The sequence below is a fragment of the Athene noctua genome, chromosome 13 (genome assembly GCF_965140245.1).
Source record: "Athene noctua chromosome 13, bAthNoc1.hap1.1, whole genome shotgun sequence".
Classification (NCBI taxonomy): Eukaryota; Metazoa; Chordata; class Aves; order Strigiformes; family Strigidae; genus Athene; species Athene noctua.
Window position 1 is genome coordinate 16,880,154 of NC_134049.1, and position 24,367 is coordinate 16,904,520.

General features: G+C 35.3%; 1 protein-coding gene across 3 annotated transcripts in view; it reads right to left on the reverse strand.

Moving 5' to 3' along the window:
- LRRC49 (leucine rich repeat containing 49) overlaps window positions 1-24,367 on the reverse strand; it is a 55,381-nt gene that overhangs the window by 18,815 nt on the left and 12,199 nt on the right. For 2 of the 3 annotated variants that reach the window (XM_074917390.1, XM_074917389.1), the window contains 3 exons: window positions 17,449-17,592; window positions 13,317-13,378; window positions 6,654-6,801 (listed from right to left, as the gene is read on the reverse strand). In XM_074917390.1, coding sequence (XP_074773491.1) covers window positions 6,654-6,801; window positions 13,317-13,378; window positions 17,449-17,592 — 354 coding nt within the window. Of the gene's footprint in view, window positions 1-6,653; window positions 6,802-9,298; window positions 9,472-13,316; window positions 13,379-17,448; window positions 17,593-24,367 lie in introns of those variants that run through there. The other variant, XM_074917391.1, reaches the window with a different exon arrangement.

Below are 24,367 nucleotides of genomic sequence, written 5' to 3' on the forward strand. Positions count from 1 at the left end.
AAAGTATCTTCCCAGAACATAAGGAAAGTGTTTTGATTTCCCTCAAAATAGAAAGTTCTTGTCCTAACCTTTTCACTTTCACTTTCCAGAAAGTTACATGTTAAGAAAATTAACAAACAAAAATGAACAGAAAACATCATCAACCATGAAGACATATTGATGCATCAAACTTTGTATATAAATAAAACATGCTATGTTTAGGGCACTGTAAGAATCCCTAAGCACATGGGTGAATGCTTACTGGAAGATAAAATAAAACAGGAACTTCACACTTAGCATCAGTATTACATTTATAAGAAAATAATTTGCAAAGCATAAGAAACTAGGTTCACATAGCAAACTTTTATCTGTGTACAGCTCCCCTGGAATCCATTGACATACCACGGATTTTGACATCAATCTGAAAGGTGATTAAACAACAAACTTCCAAATTGTTGCTCTATGACTTTAACCTAATATGCATATATTAAATAAGAGGAATACCTTAATGCAGATTAAGGCATGAGGCTCCAGACAGAGTAAGGTTCTCTAAGTCAACTCTATGTAAGAATTTATCTGGAACACTAATTGGAAAGCCTAACTTTTATTTTGCTGGGGGTTTTTTTGTTTTGTTTTGTGATTTGTCGTTGGTTGTTTGTTTTTTTTTTTTCTGAAAGAAACTCCTGGCCTTTTGAGGGTGAAGTTTTGCTGGCAGCCTCCTCGGCTACTGGGCTTTTCAGTTCTTCCTGAACAGGGTATTACCAAGGGCTTGGTGTCATAGAATAATCCAGGTTAAAGGTACCTCAAGAGGTCACTAGTCCATGTTAAAGGAGGATCAGTGACAAATAAATAAATAAATAAATAAATAAACCCACACACAGATATAAAAGGCCTTCAAGATTCAATACAACAAACTACCACACAATGAAACCCAATACTTGAACAGTAGGGTTCAGGGTGAGGCTATCAAATCACGAAATAAACCCCATGCACATAATATGCCACAAATATTATTTATTATATTACTTATAATACTTTTATTATATTATTATATGTAATTAATAATGCAAAATAAAAATGCACTGTTGTTCAAGATATGATTCAAAATGTTAAGAACTACAACCATTATTCTCAAAACAGCTGTTTACCTGAACTACATGCTACAGTGTACTAAACTTGTGTTTACTTAAAAAAACCTGAAGTCTTAAAATAAAATATAAACACTAGCAAACTACACTAGTGATATCTTTCTACAGAGAGTGGGTTAGAGCTGGTTTTTGAGGTTTGTTTGGTTTTGTTGGTGGTTTTTTGTTCAATTTTCTAATTAAATATCTTCATTTGACCTTGCATTTATACTTTGTAACTTGGCTTCCTAAAGAAACAAGCTTTTTACAATTTCAGTGTCTTAATCTTCTCAAATGACTTTTCAACACACTGAACATATTAAATAACTTAAAGTGTGTTTAGAAGTCTCAAATTAAGGGTTCTTTTGCTCCTCAGAAGTTTGATTATATAAAACTGGTATGTAGAAAGAAGAGAAATGTAAACTAGTTTTCCCACCAAGGAAGAGGAAGCAGAAATTATCCATTCTGTTTGGCAGGAAACAGCTGGCCAGTCATCATAGACTCAGCTCCAAACTAACTGAGGTATTGTTGTATTTCACACTGCGGAAGGTGAGAATTAGAGAACAAAATGACACTAATCTATAGGAAATTAGCCATCACTATTTTTATTCCTTTTGAAACAACTTTCCCCCCCCCCCAAGCTTTAAGGCAAACATGCAGAAAGTTCCCTAATTCAGTTTTCTCCTAGATTCCACAAATATCTCCTCTTACTCTATCTTCCTCAAAGCCTTCCCTCAATCCAGTTCAAGTGAATACTTCATGACACTGTCTTCCATCCATGAGGGTCTACTGCCCTCACTCAAGTCAGTTCAGTACTTTCACTGCCAAGACAGTCTCAATACAAAGAATGAAATGAACTAATGCAAATTATACTCTAACAAGAGTCTTTTATTAACTAAGACTTTTTTTCCTTGATCAGGAGTTAATCATACTATTAGCTCAGCCTAAAAAGAAAATATTTTTTATTTTTACTGAGCATTCGTAAAGGCAGAATGATGGAAAAACCATCTGAATAAAGACCAAGGGCCAAATTTACTTTTTATGGAAACCAAATCCCTATAAATTTCTTGATTAATCTTACACAACACATGCAATTAATCTTAAAAAATACATCCCCTCAGATCCACAAAAAAAACCAAAAAACCCACAAAGTTATAAACCAAAGCCCTTAATAACGTTGTCACTATTCATTTTTACTATCAGCCTTTCTTCTCTTTTAGCTCCATCTCTTCTGAAATTCATTTTATTTCCTTTTTTTCTTTGTTCCCCCTCATTATTCTGCTGCTATTGTCCATAATTTTGTTTTAAACCAAACCTTGCTGGACAGGATGCTTTTCCAGAACGTCAAAGTTCTGGGTCATTACAAAAGGACTTGTATATTGCAATCTCCTCCATTTATTACTTCTCCACTTCCCATCTCAAAACTTACTAAATGGCTATGAAGCAATCTTCACAAAAAAAAAAAAAAAAAAAAAAAAAAAAAAGAGGAAGGAATATACTTTCTGAAGAAGCAGAATTCTCACTTTCTGCAATGCGATTTTGAGGCTGCAGGTTCACATTCTCAGTGTGAAGCACCAGTAACGACAAAATACAGGAATAGGACACCTTAAAGCTACTACCAGCCTTATAAAAACTCTCCATTAGAGCTGTAACAGAACTGTATCTGTAGCTCTGTGGCATGCTGGTAGCTCCCCCTGCTGCTACATGAGCACTACCGTAACTGTAACACCACAGAGTCGGCCAAACCTATCACAGTATCAGTCTTTCAAGACGTAACATCCAGCAACACCTGAGAAGGATCCTAAAGAGACCACAGTGGAATGTATGTATTCTCCCTCACTACTGCTTTACTATTATTCAAACAGGTTGTTTTTCAACAAATGGTATCATTTAAGTCACAGGAGAAAAAGATGCTACGTTAGCACACAAGGAATGCAGCACTTCATTTCCATAGCACATCTACCTTAAAATTATTAAAATAATTTTACTATAGATTAGAAACAGCTATAGTATACTTGATATAAACTACTTCAAGTAATTAAAAAAAAAAAAAAACAAACCCAAGAAAAAAAAAAGAGAGAATATGAAGAATGTCCTGGAATACATAGTTAAGCTTTCATGGCATAAAGAGACTCAACACAGTACACTTAAACCAGACAAAATTTAGCTCACTTGTACTTGCAGAAGGCAGATTACTTTTTGTTATGTATACCATAAAGGCTCATTTTATACAAGAATGAAGTAATAATGTAAGATGGTTCTTTTAGAAATATAGCCATGGAAAATAACAGGTAAAAATTTTTTGATGAATTGTTCTTTAAGTGATACTTAACAATGAGATATATCTCCAATTTTTTATTTTTAGTATTAATTTAGTATATTTTTGCAAGACCTGATTTAAGAGAGAGAAATACGATCCACAGGAGTGACTCTAGAACTTCCTGAAGTATCTTATTTTCAAGTGGGAAAAAAAAATAAATTAGAGAACCTTCCCTAAAAAAACAGAACACTCCACAGTGCTGACCCATAATGAATTCTGTTCTGGATAAAGCATCAGAACCTACTCCCTGATCAGCAGAGAAATGTCTAAGCAAATAATCAAAATCAAACACAGTTCTCTTTCTTTAACCATCCAAAAGCTATAAAACCTCAGTGAAAAGAAGCAAAGTTTTAGTGTTAAAAGCTGCAGCTTGCCTTTCGATTTGGGAACCAGAGTACACTTTAAAAGTGTATATATATACACTACGTGTTATATAGACACACACACATACATATACACCCTTAGCAAATTCTCGAGACAGTGTATTTGAAGTGATAGATAGCAAGTGTTGCTGTTTAAATAATTTCTCAGTAAGGAATATGTGCACATTTCATTCATATTTTATTACATGTCTGCAGACAGTATCTGCTTACTGTTACGAAAGACTGGAGGAAAAAAGATAGGTCATAGCTAAACTGAAAGCATCACTGGATAAGTCCACTTTTTCAAGAGTTAAAACTACAAAACATATTCAAAAAGCTTCAATGCCCAGAAAAAACACCGTTATAGTATGTTAACCAAACAATGCAAATGACTACATGTGCAGCCTGACCCTGCTTTGACCATAATGCATTTCAGTTGCGCACAGGCCTATTTCATCAAGCCATAAATCAAGTCACATTACCTCACAACTAAAGTGAACTATAGGTATAACTTATACAGAGTTACTGATGGTTAACATGGGTGACACGGTAATCTGTCCAACCACGGTAATTCAGCCTCCTCCCCACTCTTTAAGCCTCTAGAGAGAAAGAAAAAGGTTTGCTTTTACTGGAGTTTGTTTTAGACACACAATACAAAGTGGACAGGTGTTTCAGCTGAAAATCATCTTCTAGTGTGGACAATGAGTGTTTACAATCTTACAGTGAAACGCATCACAGGTGACTAACCTCCACTGATTTCACCATCACTGGGTCCTTGCCTCAGTGGTTTAAGAGCTTAAATCTTAGATTCAAAAATGGCATAGGAATGAAATGGTCTAAGAAAACACCAACTTCCTCATGGGTCAGGGTATAAAGTTGTCGTAATATGATGCAATCCCTTGAATAAAGGCAAATCTGTCCCAATTTAAGAAATATTAGAACAATTGCAATACAATATGTTTTATTCCAAGTGTAGAGTATTTGATTTTCATGGCAGCTGTATGTTTCTGAATAGTTCCCTAAGGCAGAGGTAGCTACCACCAGGCTTTTTCTCCAAGGTTCCCTTTCTCCAGAGAATCCTACAGAAAAGGCCCAGCACCAAAGAGCATATGTCTTCTTGAAAACCAATATGAATAAAGCTTCAAAGTCTCTTACAAACTTCTGAAAATTTCCTTCAGATTTTATTTTCTCTTGGAATAATTTTCTTGTCCCAGTGAAGCCAGCAAGTAAAAGAGAAGCTAAAACAGAATTAACAATTGTGTAAAACTCAGTTCTTGAGCAGAAGAGCTTCTGAAGTGAAGAATTCCTACCAGAAAAAAGCAATATCCCAGTCCAACTCAGTTCTTTACAAGACAAAGCAACGCTTAAGTTCAAAATTGTCTGGACGGTCTTTAGACTAATGAAGAAAATATCCTATAAATGTAATTAGAGTTTAGGTACACTAATCAAGTGAGAAAAAACAGATAGCCAATATTGTACTTCAATTTCCCCACTGAGATACATTTGCTGATGGCAACAGCATCTTGCATTACTAAGCAGAATAGCTGGATTTGGCATTGCCAAGTCTCTAATTTTATCACAGGTCTCATGATACTTGTTATTTTTCTTAAAATCCCAGTTTAAGTCCTACGATTATCTGGGTAACACAGTTTTTATTGGAGAAAACACATAACACCCTCTACATGGAGAAAAAGTAAAAAAAGTTCTCAAGGCTCAAAAACCAGAAGACAAATACACATTCTTTTTACAAGAATGCAAAACACATTATTTTTACAAGTAGATTTATAAGTAGCACAACCGATGCAGCCTGGTTTTCTATGGTTTTTTGTTTTGTGACTGATTCTCTGATGTTTAACAAGGTGCGAACCCAAATTAAATTTTTCCCATGGCTGTGGATTTCCAATAGCTTTTTCCACTTATAGATCTCATAGAGTCTAAAAAAGAGTTTGAGCTCTTTCTACAGAACTGAGAGTTCTACCAGGTACCATCTCCTCTCGAGAAAGTGGGAGGGAGAGACATTTTCTTTATGTGACTCAAGTTTCTGAAATAATACTGAGGAAACAATCTTTTCAAAAGCAAAGTAATTAGCAAATATTCAATTAAGTCAGTATAAATTCACAAAATGAAAAAAAAATTTACCACCCATAGAATACCTGTGAACAAACAAGTATTTATTATTTTCAATGCTGGGAGTAAACTCTCACGTCCCAAAGCACTTTATTTTTAAAAGTAATGTTTTCCACATCAGGTATATTTTACATCGTAATGGGCTCTATTTGGTACTCTTTCTTATCAGGGATACTTGAACCTGAACAGCAGAAACAGAAATGTATGGGGAGAGTAGGTTAGGTAAGGAAGGAAGGAATACAGACTGACACACAGAAACTCTGTGATCATCAGGTTTCCTTAGGGAGGCAGACTAAAGAAACCAACAACATTTTAAAATGAAAGAAGATACCAATAACACCAATTTTAGGATAAACAGACTACTCCTTTGGAAAAAATATGCAGTTCTTTTTCACCTATACGGCAAACCAGTAAAGACTGTGTTGGGAAAGTTCTAACGAAAACCTTTGCAGATTCTCTCATGTGACATGGCAACTGATCACACAGTATTAACTAATGAAGAGTTTAAGCATTTTAAAATAAACGTTAAAATGAAGTAAAAAAGCACACCCTTACATAACAGTGAACAAAAGAAAAAAAGGTTAAAGTTTTAAATATTATAATGCCTATACACCATTCAATTCCATATCAAATCAAGAAAAAATGGTGGTGTTTTTAATACACAAGTATACACAGAAAACCCTACATTTTACTTCTGAATTTAAGGATCTAGTAAGTTTGACGAAAACAAAAATTTCTTACTGTGATTCTCTTCATATCTAGCTGTCGGAGCTGCATCATATGATGGAGAACAGTGTGTTTGTACCATGTCTCCTGAGCTATTGGATTGCCATCAAGGGTGATATCTGACAAAGATGAGGAATCAGCAAGGCACAGAATATCCTCAAAACTGTAACCAAAAAAGTTTAAAGTTTTAATGTCATAGAGTAGGAATAAATTTGAGATGGAAGATTTTATTTCTTAAGGATAGAACATTAATATTTACCTGTACTGAAAAAAACCCCATCCATCAATATCGTGTATGATAAATTGTAAGTATTTTGAAATACAAACAGCTGCTGCTGTTAAACTTTTTAACCTCTTCACATACAGGTAAAGAGATGCAGAATACGGAGAACTTGTTAACTATGGGAGTATAGTTTCACCTAACCCCCCCCCCCTAAATTAGGATACATATCAACATATTCCAAAAAATAATACAAGGTGTATTTTCCATCAAAGTAAGCATGAAAACCATGGAAAATACAAGAAAAACAGTGAACCACAAATACCACAGAATGATCCTGGTTGTTTGCAACATCATCAAATATCGGAAAAAAAAAACAATTACAAAAGCATCATATTATCTTCAAAGATCTGTCCTATTGTTCAGAGTTTAGTACACAAACACCAACAAGTTGGCTTTTAGACATCTGATTTGGTTTCCGGACAAAAATAACTGGCCTGTGTAAAATGTATTTAGAGATGTATAGCCTGTATCATGTTCCTTCTATTGAAGAGGGAATGTGTAAAGAAAGAAGCTGACTCAGATAAATAGTATTTTTAATCAGAGAATTATTTAACTTGATTTCAAAAAAACCTGAACAGTTATAGAAGAAAATGTCTCCCCGTTTACAGTCTCCCCAAAATGTCTCCCCAAAAGACTCCCCAACTCCTTTTAAGAAATTGATTACAGTGTACAAATGTACAACTGTGCACCAACCCTTATGCACTTTGGCCTTCAAAAGTCGAGTCTGTGTTATGAAGTTAAGTAAGTTCATGTGGAAAGAATGAAATAATTTGACTTGGTGCTTTTGAGAATGAAGTTTTTTTAAAAAAATCTGAAAAATACAAAAGAATCAATGAAGATCACATAAAACTATAAACAGAAGATCACTTTACCAGAAAAACAAACACTAAATGACATTCTGAAGTAAGAGATCATTTCTGAAGTGGAAAACACAGAATTACTGCCATTATTTTAATATCCTGACAATCTTACTGGTTGCATCAATTGGTTATAGTTCTTCTCACTCTTGGTGGCAGAAAAAGTCTTCTTCCACTAATACTTCGAAGGATACCAAACCTTAAGTATGCCCTGAATTTAGGGATTAGAAATTGTATGCAGTAAAGATGTTCATATTGGATCGTATTCATATTCAATTCATATTGACTATCACTGAATAAGGTAGCAACTGCCTTTATCATTGGTATCACTCAAATTTCAAAAATACATACAATAATCTCCTGAGGACTAACATTCAGCTGCAAAGGGCTTCAGATCTATTGGAATGTCAGATTTTAAAATGAGATATCCGTGAAAGATTCTAGGTACTAGATAAAACAATTCCTGCAACAGCAACAAAAAGAACTACAGATAAAAATAATATCACCAACTGCAATCAGTCTCAACCAGCAGAATAAAGGCCTGGATACCAACATAAGCTAGCAGGAGTAAAGAAAAGAAATCACCCAATACAAATCTCAAAAAACCCAATGCAATTCTACATGATACACCTAGCAAAGCAGCAGAAACATGACAGATTGAAGTGGAAGATACTACTACCTTTCTGGTTAGTGTATTAAAACAACTTACACACTAATGGAAAATGAACCATGTACAGATTCCAATGGAAGTAGTAAAGGTACTTATCTGAACAATTGGGAGATTTGTATATGTGTTTAAGATGACAAGTTTGATTATAATTTTCTGCTAAAACAGCTTGCATAACCACATTTTTTGAAGATCAGGCTGACATATTACTTAAAATACATACTCAATATGTCCTGAAGTTAAAAGATAATCTCCCCAAATGACACTGAAGTTAGTAAAGAAACTTGTAAGCATGTTAGAATATGAAAAGAGAACAGAATTTCCATTGGGCCAGAATAGATTTTACTTGACAAATATGAAAAATTTTTGGTCTCTTCAAAATTAGTTTCAAGTAATGTAAATATACTTACTAAAAGCATTAAATATACATACTCCACATACTTCCCACTAAACATTTAACCAAAGAGTACTTCTGCTATTTCATATGATTTACAGATTTTTAATAAAACCAATCTCTTCAGGAAATGACAGAAAAGTTGAAAGTTCGCTAGTGTTTTCAAGACCTTCCACTAATACATACTGCTGTGCTTTGAAATTCTCAGTGCTTCAGCATACCAGAACACTCAGTCTGGAGCTAAAACAGATGTGCTTGCTTTATCCTGCTTCTAGCTGCCCTAACGGCAGCTCGATTTTAGAGCAAAACAGTAGAGCAAATAGCTAAGTTTTCACATATTTGTACACACATATGATAAACAGAGCTGTAGAAATTCAATGTAGAAGACTTAATATACTGTACATGTCACATGGGCATCCCAATCCTAAGCCAAGCAAAGCTTTAATGTAATATACTTACCAAACAGACTGCATACTTTACAACCAAGCTTCTGTCTGCTTCCCAGCACGCACACTGCTGTGACAGAGCCAAGGGGTGACCACCCTATGGGAATCAGAGGCCATGTCTCAATGCTCTCTCTAGCCTCTGTTCACCACAAAGGAGTCTTTAACCTGTCCATGCAATACAAAGCAGCTGTGTATGATGATGTTTCAGACTGCCTCAGTCAATCTTGAGTGGAATCTCTGGATCTCTTTCCAAAAGACCTTCTCCTGCAGGAGTCTCACCAAACTACAGCAACTGCCTCTCATTCCCTGTTTTTCTTTCTTCCTAGATGAATTTATCTTTGCTAAAATAGTAGTTTCAGCAACACAGAAACAAGTTGTGAATTTGGGATAAATGACCAAAAAGTGTTTCTGGAAATCTTCTCAGAACAGATCACTTTTGCATCTTGTGTGCATGCTCTGTCCTGCATCCAATTCTCCCCTCTGCCAGAGAGGATGCAAACCCAGTTCTGCCTCATATGAGAACATGACAACTACTAAGCAGCAGAGTATTCTGGTGTGGCATAAGCTCAAGCTCCACCAGGGACATACATTCACATTTACACGTTCAGAAGGCAAGAACAAGCCACAGGAACACTTGTCCTCTGTTACAGCCTCCATGCTTAGGAAGACAGTTGTTCCTTCTCTATACATTTGCATCAATATCGGGTTTTTTTTAAATATGTTGCATAAAGAGGAAAAGCTCTGGAAAACAGAAGGAAGTCAACATACTCACTGTAGTCTGACAGAACACCCAAGAGGGAACTGTATGTTCAAAAAATATTCAAAGAAGAAAACTTGGGTTTTCCCAGGTTTCTAACCACTATACTACTGATGAAAACAGATGTTACCAGTCAACCTTTCATTCCCCTTGTACTGCTTTTGTTCAAGTATTTAACAATGCATTTCTAAATTTTCAATCTGCTAGAAAAAAAGGTACTTTCTTGGTTTTATTAGGCTAAGAACATTCCTTCTCTCAGGTTTCCAATTCAGCAACCAAATGAAGAGAAACAATTACATGTCCTTTGAGCTTGTATCCAACTTTTTCCACATGGCTAGACAACATGCCTTACTAAATGAAAAAGCCAACATAGTGCTGACCTGGACAGTAATGTAACAGTGAAAATATATACTTTGTTTCCAAGATTAAAAAATGATCTTCTCTGGTTTCCCATTTTGAAATATGAGCAATAACCCTCTTTGTGAATCTCAGTGGCACATCTTCCTGAAGAAAAGTTTCTGTCATCTCTTTCCACTACCACATGACAAATTCAAAATGGGATTTCTCCCCCTTCTTTATAACTAGTTCTAGAGAATATATATTGCCTTTGGCCATCAGGTATGAACACCTTTAGTTTGTAACTGCTAAATTTTTTGGGGCTGAAACGAGGAGTAGGACTTCTTTTGTTTCAGATCAGCATCAGCTTCTGCAGCATTCAGTTTTAACTTACATTATCTTGCCCAAACATCTTTTTTTACTAAAAGCTCTGCAGAGCAGCAGCAGCATTCCGAGGCCTCCTCTAAAGCATAAGGGAAAAAGAATGTCAGTGATAAAACCCATGACAGATTCCCATGCCCTAAATAGTGACAATTTTTAAAAGGCACTCCTGAATCTTTTACTGAAATATTAATTCATATATATCACTATGTATCAATTCAAGACTCAAGGACTGTTGCTGACATACAAAAATAAGAAGCAGCAAAACTTTCTATGGGAGCACTGCCTCAAAAACACTACTTTTTTTAATGATCACTAATAAAAATAATCATCACTAATGAAACAAATATTATAATGAACCTGTAACATAAATATATACAGGTTTTGGCAATATACTTTGCTGTTTGTTTCCATTTGCAGGTTTCCTCTATGCACTGACAGAATATCTGTGTATCAATTTGACTGTCTGAAAGAAGTCAGCTGTATAGACACAGCTGTTTCTAGGAAAAATATTTTTTTTAATTACCATATGGCATACAGTAAACCCAGGTTAAGTGACTCATAAAATCACACACAATCATTTAAAAGGGTTGTAGGAATGTTCAGATGTAGCACAGCAATGCACTAGTATTATGGTTGCATATAAATCCTTCAGTCAGTTCAAACAGTATCAAGCCAAGTATTAGAACACAGATGGTCAAGACTATACTTTTATTTATTTTCCTGTTAGAAGACACATCTACTACAAAACTCAAAATCAGGAACTAATGGGGTTTTTAGCCTTCAAAACTGCTATATGCAACAGCAGATTATTATTTCAAAAACCCAAGCTAAATATGAAAATCAAAAGAAATTTTTCATTTTTTAAAAAAATAATTAGTAAATAAAGTGTTAAACTGATCCATCCATCTATATACCCACATATGTATACAAAATTTACAGAAGAGCAATGTTTTTGTTTGACATTAAGATTTTATTTTTATACCTATTCCAGCTACAAATTAAAACCAAATTATATATTTGTATGAATGTTCTAAATAAGTATTTCTAGCTTACATGAAAACTAGGACTAGATCTATCAATAGTTCAACTGAAGCCCCAATGAATAAATGATAAAGTACCTAGAAGCAAGCTACTGATTACATAAAGTTTGAGAAATCTACTTTGAAAACCTCACAGAAAAACCAAAACATTTCTCCTTCTTTGAACATTGTAAAAATAACACGAATTTGCATAAAACAAGGTGAGAAAGGAGTCAGAAAGCTACACAAAATATACCAAGTATATAAAAAGGTACAGAAATTCCACTGACTGCAGTGATGCTCCCTGATGGCAAGAGAGCCAGCTACTGCAGTCCCCTCATTGTTCTTGCCAGGCTAAGACATTTTTTAGAAGAAGAGAAACAAAAGGCATGTTTCAATTCTGGAAACTATTCAAGAAAACGCTAACCCTCTTCTCTTTATTATGCCAATTAAAAACATAAAATAAAAATACTAGCAGATTAATTAAGGGAAGAGCATATTCAAGATTCCTGCAGTTCATTTCTGATTTTTTAAAAAATGCTTAATACCCATGAGTATTTAAGGAGATCTACTGCATTTGTACTTCAAGAACCTAGAGAACACAAGTAGGTTGGAGCTGTCTGCAAAAAACATAATGCAGGTCAACTTAAAATTGTTACAATAAAAGCTCATACTAAGTATAACATTTTACAGAGAAAGCAGATACCACAAGAACAGTGGTATTTCAGTAATTAGAACACGAAGCATCTTTCCCCTATCCCTCATTAAATTATTGGATTCTAAGGCTGGTGGTGATTAAGGGATAAAAAAATAAAGGACATACCAAACTGAAGATAATGCAAGCAGTTTTGTTTTGTTTTGTTTTTTAAATATTGACACTGGTATAAATGCAGACTCCAAAAATGCATGAATATGAAAAAGCATACAAGACAAACATTTCTATCCATTTATAACAAAATGCACTTAGTTACTTGAAACTATAGAAGCCCTGCTTTGAAAGTTGAGCTCTTCTGCTTCTGCCATCTGGTTTGAAATGGAAATAACCATGAATATACCTTTCAGAGTTTATTAATGTATGGACAAGTAAAATACAAGCATGAAATAATCTAATCATTGTAAGAGTCTGACTCAGCAGTTTATGTAACTCCATGAATACAGTAATCGTATGTTATATATAATATGTACCTTGTGTAATGTTGCTTTAACAGATATCTAGTTTAACAGTAAAACAACATGTTTACACAAGTATTTTTAATTTTGATCATCATTGTAAACAGTATGATAATTTTAAAATTAAAAATATAAGTTTCTTTGTAGAATACTCATAGTACAACTACATTTAAATATAAAGGGTTTCAAGAATTTTTATATTTAAAGTAGAAAATACACAATGGCTTGATTATGCTATCTGATATGTTAGGGGAAAAAAAAAAAGTATCTGCACTCATAGAGTTTGAATTTAAATTTTAATGAAATACAGCTCCATACAGGATACTTCAAATTACTGATAGGAAGCAAACTGCTATTGCCCTTACCTAGATATATTGTTGAAGCTGAGGAAGAGACGTTGGAGACGGGGCAAAGTATCCACATCTTTCTAGAAGGAAAGACAGAGGCATAAATTCAGTAGCTGAAAGTAGCTTTTGAACCTCTCTACTTTGTCTGATGTAATACAATCCTTTCTATATGCTATAACCTTGATGCAACATTGATTTCTTTTGAATGTGCAGCTCCATTTCTCCCTAGTGCAGACTGCAAGGGAGTGTTTCAGTGCAGATATCCACTCTGCAGAACAAGCTGCATCACTTGCAAAGCAAATGATGTTAAAGAAAAGAGGATAAGGCTTCTGCTGGTTTCTGAACAGGCTTTTGGGAAATAAGCCAAGGTGCTGCCTCAGCATTTAAGCTGCAGTATAAACACACTGTTTAAAAAAAAAAGAAAAAAGTTTATTTTGTGACCATATAGAAATAAGGTTTTTGAAGTGCAATACAGCAGTGCAATTAGCACTACCAAGCAGCAGTGACCCTTCTGCCACAGAATGATCTGAAGGACTCTGTCACCTTTACAGTTAATTTCTAAAAAGGAATGAGTTTCCAGAATGAGTAATTGTGAATTTAATATATGCCACTAACGACCTTTGCAGAAAATCTCTAAATAGCAAATAGCTCGAATCTTAGTAAGATGAAACTTATCAAGTAAGATCAAACTTGAAGTATAATTCCATAATGGCCAGACAGCACAGTCTGCAGTGATTCATACACCACTCAGACTGCACACCTAATCCCTCAGTTCTAAGGCTGCATCTCTTTACCCTACTAAGGACCATACTCCAACTTGCAACCAGTGAACACAAAACTCTTACTTAGAGCACAGGGAAGTGTCACAGGGCTCACTACCTTGATTTTACCACAAAATCGAATCTATAGCGCTTCCTCTCTCCATCTGATTTGTGAAATGTCTACATAGCACTCCAGAAACACAAATAGTTCATTCTACCCAAACAGGTGAACACCAGGCAGCTCTAAACAAACTGTGTGTGTAGCTGCTATTAATGAAACACTGAATGTGAGCTAACAAGCATTGCTGAGAGTCATACCTCTGTATACAATTAGCTCAGGTCTGCAGTTGCAAAACTCCTGGTTCAGAGCTGTTCTGTATTCTCCCAGACTAGACCATGGAAAGATTGGGTTCACAACAGAATTACATCAGGACGTCCCCTCTGTCCCTAAGGCTACTCGGTGTTGATACTTAAAGGGGTGGCTGTGCATGATACAGGTGGATATACACATGAAGACAGGCATTATAGGGTTGTGCACAGCAATTCTTAAGCTGCAATGATTTGAACTAATCAGAGGATTTTGCATTGGAGAACAACATAATTTCCCCTGAAGACAAATTTCAATAACTAGCACAACATGTGCCTGTCCTGTAAAATATGTTGCAAGTCTCACAGGTGTGACAGCAAACACATTCAATAGCATTAACAGAAAAAAAAAAATAAAATAAAAAAAAAAAAGCCTTCAGCTACTTCAGTTTTGATACAAAGTCATCTAGGACAGTGGACATACATGGCAAGAGGTCTTTTATGAAAAGATGGTCAACACCTGGACCAGACCTCCTTCAAGTCTAAGACCAAGCCGCAGGTGACAAAACCCAAAATTCTAAGCTTTTAATACCTCACAGCAATCAAGCAGGTCTGTCTTTCAAACAAAATTAGGATTCATTTTCCTAACAGTAGACTCTGATTCACAACTGGATTGAAAGTAAACAGACATTCCATAACCCATGGTATGTATAGATTAGTGCTTTTAATGCCATACAAGACACTTTGTAATAATTTACTCTCTCTGTTTGTAATTCTTCAGAATAGTCAGACTTCTTGAAGACACTTCCAATCCTATATGATTCTGCTATAAACCAATCCTCAGGACTGCATTTTAAAGTCCTACAGCTTTGGATGAACCACAGTTTATTCTTACAAAAATAACTACTTGAGGTTCAAGGATTTCCAGTCTCTAACGACTACCTCAAAGACAAAAAATGGTCCCAGAATTGCTAATCTAAGGCCAGTGGATTGTAAGAGATTATCATATACTTAATTGCTAAAACAAACTACAATCTAGTTGGATAACTTGAATTATTCAATATAGTTAACAGCGATGGCTACAGAGTTCAGTATGGAACCTCATTTTGTTTGACAAATGAGAATACCATCTTTCCTATGCAAGAATAATATGCTTACAGGAGGTGAGGTAAACCATAAGGAAGGTTCACTAAAAATGTACCGAAAGAGAAAGTTATTTATATATATTGATTTTCTTTCATGATATTGGGACAGCAAACTTTTTAAAATGGAGGTTAGATTTTTTCATTTAAATGAATAATCAAGTTATAAAAGCTTGATCCATAGTGATAGCGTTGTCATAGTAACTAATTAAAACACAGTCCAAAAACTAAAACACAGAAACCAAATTCTTTTAATGAACTTAAGAGTGAAAACTTTGCAGTTAAGTGGCACATCATAACTATATCACAATACAAATGATACCCGCCCCCCCCCAGTCAACCATAAGAAAACCTAAACCTCATCTTAAAGGAAAGAAATCTAAACCTCCTCCCTCAACTACGCAAGTACTCCAGCAACAATATAACAATATCTTGGATATTCTTTCCATTAAATTATATATGCTTCTATGTTTCTGGATTTTCAGTAATTTCATATTGCAGTAGTTTCAATACAAAAGTAACACACCTTTCCTTTTTTTTTAAAAAAAAATAAACACATTTAAGAAATACATGTACATTGTTGTGCACAGAGAAAGAGACAACACCTATCATTAAAATAAGAAAAAGATTTTATTTTAGGAAAGAGACATATATTTACTCTGGGATTCAGACAGCATGACATGTCCAAGACCTGACTTCATATGATTTAAGAGTCCTTCTTTAGAGGAAGGAGAGTTGCATCATACTTGCTAAAATCACTATGCAATTAAACTCAAAACAAAAAAACAAACACACAAAACACCATTCCATCAGAATTTAACTAGAGTAAAAAACAACTAAACAGTTAGACAAAATAAAGTACCTCCCTGAACAGAACATCACCTTCTGAAACACAGTCTCTGGCCAGGAAAGACTAAAACATTCGATACAGCACAAAGTTCAAACCTGTAACCCACTAATTTAAATTTCATGCTGCCTCTCCATTTGTGACAACAGGAAGCAAGGAGAAAGCATGAGCTACATCTGAGGGGAATTAAAAAGCAGCAGCTACAATCAAGGAAGAGAATTCTAGGCAACATGATGCAGGGGGAAGGTACAGTAATAGAATCAGCAATGACCGGAAATTTCTTATTCTTGAAGTGTAATAACAATTCATATATGGCAAGTAGAAGAAATTCAAGAAAGGAAAGGCTCAGCAGCAATAGGAGACCATGAACTAAAGGAATTATGAGGACCAGAAAAAATATAGCTATTTAAGTAGACTTACTGTATTATATTAAAAAGCACTTCTTCAAATAATCTATTTGCCATACCTGAACTACAACTCATAAATTACAAAGTTAAAAGCTTTACTTTATAAACATAAAGAATTACAATGTTAAAGCTTTAATTGAGAAATTCTGCTTTTAAGATCAATACCTGTTTTCTCTGCATATGCCCCAGAAATATTCATGAGATAAAATTTAAGATGGTCTGACTGCTTAGCCAAGCTACAGAAATTAAGAGAGGGTTTGTTTCTAGGAAACAAACTTGTATGGAAGAAAGTAACTAAATTTGTATGTTAGAACCACAATGCTTCTTCAGAATCTTTTTTCTCCCCCTGGAGAACCAGCATGAGCTATCAAGATTTTAATTACTACAAGTCATCACAGAATCACAGAACAGTTTGGGTTGGAAGGGACCTTTAAAGGTCATCCAGTCCAACCCCACTTATCACATTTAATCAAAAGAACACCAATAATAAATTGCTGTTTGTTTCGCCTTTATGTTGTAGAAGTAAGTATTGCAACAGAACAACATAAGCAACACAATAGGGGAAAACACAAGATTTGACAAATCTGAAATGTTGATATGGTCTAAACAAGTTACAGTAACGGTGCATTTTGTTAAAAACAAAGAAAAAAAGTCAAAGATAAAAAGACAAAGAGTTTTCTTCCTTACTATAGCAGAGACTTGATTATGACGAAGGTTGAGCTCTGTAAGTGAATCCAGTCCATTAAGATTTTCTACAATCGTTAGTAGGTTTCTGGCAAGGTTTAACACTCTCAGTTCACTCAAATGACCGATGTTTTCTATTTTAGTAATCTGTGAAAGAGGTATAATTATAAACGTGCATACTGTGGTTTATACAGATATACAACAGATAAGTGTAGCACATACTTTTTAAAACAAGTATACATGAACAATCAAATTAATACAATAGCATGTTTATGTATTTTTCTAAACCATGATAATGTCATAAATTGCTGAAAACAAGCTACAGTCTGCTAGAGTATTCACTAATATCTTACTAGGCATACTGCAGTAAAATCAGTCAACACTTGCTTCCTTACCATCAGAAATTAGGTTACTTCAGCTGTGCTATTCTGTAGCAGCAACCTTGGAGACACCATAAAACTGACAACACTGATGATATCATGGCATGCCAGCATGGGGAAATTTTGTGTATGGTTGATCCTTAGTTTGTCTGCAAAGGCACCCAAACACACATCTGAATCTCCTAGTACCTATGCTACCAGAATATGCAGCATCGTATCTTCCTACCATCACAGAGCTCTGCATCAATTTCCCTTTATGCCTCTTAAAATGCCAGTAGCAGCATTCACACTTCTATCTACAGGAGCTCAGAGAGACTTTCCAGCAGGTCATGAGGACAGGAACCTGCTGTGAGTCAGGGGCAAGAAGCAGCCACAACCCTATGGAGAAGAAAGCAATTATTCTGAAATTGGAACTTGTAAGGAAGTTTTATGAGCAGGTAATAGCTGGAATCAGAAAGACATACTCAGAAATGAGAAAAGAAAGCAGCAGCATCTTTAGTTTGGATATATAGCACGTTCGCTTGACAATCCCTAGCACTTCTTAGCCAACTCACCGCTTCCTGTGATTAGAAAATGGAGGGATCAAACAAAACAACTCAACTACAGTAAATAGGCAGCTGCCTGGGTTTGCTTTTATACTTAATGCCTTATTTTAAAGATTCAGGTGACATTGACCAAAAAAAATGAAAAAAATCATCAAAAGAGTAATAATATCTACTGCCTCCTAATTTTATTTTTGACTTCTAGGAATGCAACCGTGTTTTTCAAAGGCATTAATTACTGCTATGTTGACACAAGCTGGGTTCATTTCTCAGCGTGATCCACTCAAGGATCTCTATCCAGATATTTCTCATTGTGATCTGGGATCTGTCCTCCAGCATCTATCCAGACATTTACGTAGGACTTGCATACAGTAACGTATCATGGAGAAGATGAAGCATAGTGGGATATTCCTGTTATATTCTTACTGAAACCCATGTTATATGGCAGAAAGAAGATAGCGCGTTTTCCTGTGGAAAAGACTTCGGCCTTCCACAATGTGTGGCAGTGCATCCAAGGATACAGCACACAAAGCTATTAACAGCTATAATGAATTCCCTTTCAATTAGAATGATCATCTGCTGGACCACTGCAAGCTCCCTTCAACACCCTGTACTCAGGCACACTATTTGCACACTATTGCTGCCAACAGCACTTTGATGCAGACAAGCAAGATACCGACTGGTGTCACACAACTTCCCAGGGATAATGAATTATCTCATGCTTTAGACCAGTACAAGTCTGGCCATACCAGTTTCCAGAAAGTGTCTAGCAGCTCCTGGAATGGGAGAAGAGGTAAGGTAGCTGATATTTAACAGTTTGAGAATGCATAATGTTGTTGGTAATTTTCATATATATAACACATGTATGTACTCATATATATATATGTATGTCTATGACATATGACTTGAATATGCTGCTATAAGTATTTCAGCAATTTTTCCATTAAAAAGCATATAAAAGTAGATAGCAAATCCAAAATTAAATAACATCTTAAACCAACTTTTGATTCAACTGCTAATTAAACTATTATGCATCATTCATTTATGTGTATTATATGCAGAAAATAACAATTAACAGGACACAAAAATATTACAGCAAAAGGAACCAAAAATACCACCATTTAGAACAATATATTTAAACAGAAAGCAAAGCCAAGAGCAGATGGTTAGCATAAAGAGCACAGACCTCTGCAGATGTCTGCTTAGCTAGAATTACAGCATGCCACAATGTAGAATATTAATCTTGGCATTTTACTGCTATCGCAATTTCATCAGCAATGTATAGAGATGGTCTCTATCACTTTGCTATGTTTTAAGATTAACTCTACTAGGTTTTCTCTGTTTGAATTATGCATGCACACATGAAGATACACCAGCTTCTAATGGGTACTATTATGTGCGGATTAGAGACCACATAATCCCTCTTCAATAACTAAACTGCATGGAAGTTACATCCTTTAACACACGTTTCTGAGCTTATTGAAAAGTTCAAGCCTGAAAAATCAATTTGCATTTTTTTTTCCTTTTACTTATATCCTTGAACTTTTGGCAAAGAAAACAATTCACAGAATTAAATGGAACACAAACAATAACTCTAATGACTTTTTAAAATGTAAAGCATTATAGAATAAATTTCATTCTAAATAAAATTAGAATTAAATTCAACTTGACTCAACTTTAATGCATTACTTATCTGGCAGACAGAGTAAAGCTCACTTTAAACCTACCTAAAATAAAAAGGTTTTAAAGAGATTTATATGGAACTATTTACCTTGACAGCAAAGATCAAGCCAACAGTAAGTGTTCCCTCCATAGACTATTCAGAGTGCTTGGAAGCACACTATTTAAAAATTAAATGTTTAGTTCAAAAGTAAATGTAAGTTGTAGTGCATTAATATAACATGCACACAGTCATGTGCAGGGTTTCTGAATGATATAGTATTTTATATCTATATTAGTGTGTTAATAACCACAGAAACAGAGTCTCTACATAAAAATTTAATTAAGTGCTATTAAGATGCTGTATTTTCTTACAAATTTTTACTGAGCCATCTTAAAATCAAGGGCCTTAATAAATCATGTAGGAAAACAGTCAAAGAGTAATATGACAAGGGAATTCACATTTTGCCCTTTCTGTAAAGCATGGACATTGAGTGCAATATTTCATTAGGTATTACACTGACTTTTTTTTAACCTTCTTTTGGATACCTATTATACAAAGGGATTTTCTTTAAGTAGTAATGTATGTAAAAGCTTGATTTGAAAAAAAAAAAAAAAAAGAAATCATACAAAGTTTACCATTAAGCATTATGGAATACTATACGTCTATGTTTTAAAGCACATGCAGTTCCCAGCACATTTCTCACTTGGGCAGGAGAAGTCTCAAAGTTCAGACCAAACCATATTATGTAAAAAACCCAGCACCCAAATAAATCAAAATACTATCCCAAAAGTGAACAAAAATGACATTTTCCTCCTTCTGTTTTCCCTTATCTCCAACCTTTTGGAAACATTCCAGTCTTAGAAGTTTCACAATCTGCATTCCATCTACAGGACTGATTTACACCCCAAGAGAGAGGAAGAGAGGGACTAGGACTGAAAGAGGAATCTAGCTTTCCACTGCTACTATTCCACAAACATTAACAAAAATAGATCATTTCTAGATAGGCTCTAGCACTATTTTTGATAAATAAGATTAATAATATTCATATTCTGGCCATATCCAATTTGAGTATTTATGTTCTGCATCTATTGAGAGTGACCACTAAGATTTCTTACCTTATACAGAACTATTGTCTGTAATGAGTTAATATTTTTTGCTCGTCTAATGCATTTTAAGTATCTTTAATATAACTTGTACTCAATATTTAGTTGTTCAATGATCACCTGGGATTGCAGGTAACATGTAAGAGATATTGTATATGATTAACTATAGCTTTGAACACCTAAAAAAAAAAATTATTGCAAGCACCTTAGAATATTCATGTAGTGAACTATATTACTGAAGTAAGAATGAAAACTATTTGGTCAGATATTATGTAATGGATATTACACATAAGATATTTTAGTATTTTATTGTATATATGTCCTATAACATATACAAACCATAAAGGGGAAAAAATGGTAGTTAAAAGAATAATACTTTTTTCTTGCCAGATATGTGAGCACCTTCAATGTCCTCAGAAAGAACTGTGTAATGACACATTTAGTGAATAGTCAGTCTGGTAAAGTAACTTGCCAAAAGGCATTAGGAGGATTTACTGGATTTTGCTATAACCTGCTACAATGAATTTTATGGGCTTTATTTAATGACATCAGAGAAGCCAAACCATGAAAACAAAGGCTATGGAAAACCCCTGTTCTGTATCATAACTCGGAAGTAGTTACACTACCGTAGCAATTTATATTCCATATATATTGTAGTAATAATATTATTGTTGCCAGGCAATATCATTTAAATGGTAGCAGTTTACCTATATGACTCTTCTCATCTACTGGAGTCTAACAAACACGTTAAACCACCTTCTGGAATTGTCTGCCTGAAAACAGAGGAAAGCTGGTGATAACAGAATCACTGAATGCAAGCTAATTCATACCTCATGTATACTGCAAGCAGCAAATATTCAGCTAATTAATTTTCTACTGTGATGAAAACTGCTCACCAGATATTCTCCCTTTAACAGAACTGTCTGTACTACAGGAATGATGTGTCCTCATCTCCTAACTAAGACATGGCAACTTCAAGAAGCAAAACCCCCAGTCAAAACAGAGCTGCTATATACATTAATACAAAGACTAAAAAGCTGTAAAAGAGTTTACTGTTCCAATACATATATAAATATGAACCACAGAGGATGACTCTATCAAAATAAGCAGATAACAAGTTTGAAGAAAATTCAACTGCCTTATTTCTCAACAACTAAATCGCCAAAATACTCTATGAAGTCACTTGCAATCAACCTTTACTCTCAAGCTGTTACAAAACTGATTAATAGAAGCAATCAGTGCAAACTGCAGGAAAATGCTCTAAAGTCTAACAGATTCAATGCATAATTTAATCAAATGTGTGGGACTTACGAACATCAAAACCACAGGAACACTCCTGTCCTAACCGCAAATACAGAGTGCCATTCAATGAGCACTGTAGTAGGATGTTGATTCAGTACACTGCAGCAAAATGAACTGCCACATCCAATAAAGAGGTTTTTCATGGCTTTACAAGGGAGATTTTTGCAGTAAAGAACTGTTCCTTTAAATAATTCTTCTCTACTATTGTTCTTCTATTTCACCTACCACTAAAAATGGGGAATATGAAAAGACAGGATAGTGAATTTAATCTAAAGTAACCCTAGCCACAGAATCAGAGCACCAGCTGAGGTCAGAAGAGACCTCTGGAGATTGTCTCTTCCAACCTCCCCGCTCAGAGCGGGGTCAGCTACAGCAAGCTGCCCAGGACCATGTCCCGTCAGGCTCAGACTGCTTCTGGGGATGGAGATTCCACCGCCTGTCTGAGCAACCTTCTCCAGCGTTCCGCCACCCTGACAATAACATTTTACTTAAGTTTGAACAAGTTGCCTGTATTTCAGTTTATGCTCAGTGATTCTTGTCCTTTTGCTAGACACCACTGAGATAAGTCTGGCTCCATCTTATTTAGACCCATCAGCTATTTATACAAACTCCCTGAGGGGTCTCTTCTCTAGGGAAAGCAAATCTCAGCTCTCAGTCTCTCCTCATATGAGAGATGCTCCAGTCCCTTCATCACCTTTGTGCCTCTTTGCTGGACTCACTCCCATTAAGTTCATGTCTGTGCTGCACTGGGGAGCCCGTAGGATCACCTCCCACAGCCTGCTGGCAACACTCTTCCTAACACAGCCCAGGATGCTCTTGGCTGCTTTTGCCGTACGGGCACACCGCTGGCACACAGGCAGGCTACTGTCCACCACAGCCCCCACGTCCTTTACTACAAAGCTGCTTTTCAGCTGCTGAGCACCCAGCCCATACTGGTGCAGGGGATCACTCATTGATAAGTGCAGGGCTTGACATTTCCCTTCCTTGAATTTCATGAGATTTCTCTCAGCCCATTTCTCCACCTGCCAAGGTCCCACTGAATGGCAGCACAACCATCTCACATATAAAGCTCTCCTTCCAATTTCCTGCATTGTTAATAATGCAGATCATCAATGAAGGGTATTGATCTAGTATCAGCCTCTGGGGTACAGACAATAGTGACTGGCCTCTAGCTAGACTTTGTGTCATGGATCACAACCCTTTGAGCCTGGCAGTCCAGACAGTTTTCATTTCACCTCACTGTCCATCTATCTAGTCCTAATTTAATTTAAGTTTGTCTATAAAGATGTAATAGGAGACAGGGTCAAATAACTTCCTAAATTCAAGATAAAAAGCATCCACTGCACTTGTAATTTTGTTGTAAAATGCTATTTCCTACACAAATTCATGGTGACTACTCCAGGTTGCCTTCTTGCTGTACTATGTTTGGAAATGGTTTTTGGGACTATTTGTTCCATCACCTTCCCAGGGGTTGAGGTGAAGCTGTCTTGTTTCATAGCACCTGACATATACTCATTTATATGTCATCCGTGTTTTAGGCCAATTACAGTCTACACAACAATTTGCTCATGGAGCAGACAGCATTCAGGTAAAACTTACATCCAAGTTTTCGCTTATCAATGGCTTTCTTGAACGAATCTATTATTTCTTCTGGAGAGTTTGGTATCAAAACCCCTTCTGATAACTTACTACAAAACATGTCATTGTAGTTAAAATTACAAACATGTTCTTCAAAAACACAAAAAGATCTTTTTAAATTAATACAATTAAAAATAATCAAAACCGGGTGTGCAAGTCTTAAAAGTGCTTTTAACAGTATGAATTTTGCATTTTGGCCCAAGAATATGACATTAAGAAAATCCTGAAAATATTCCTTGCAACAAGATATAGATGATACCACAGAGCTGTCTTTTCTAGTAAATAGCCTTAGTT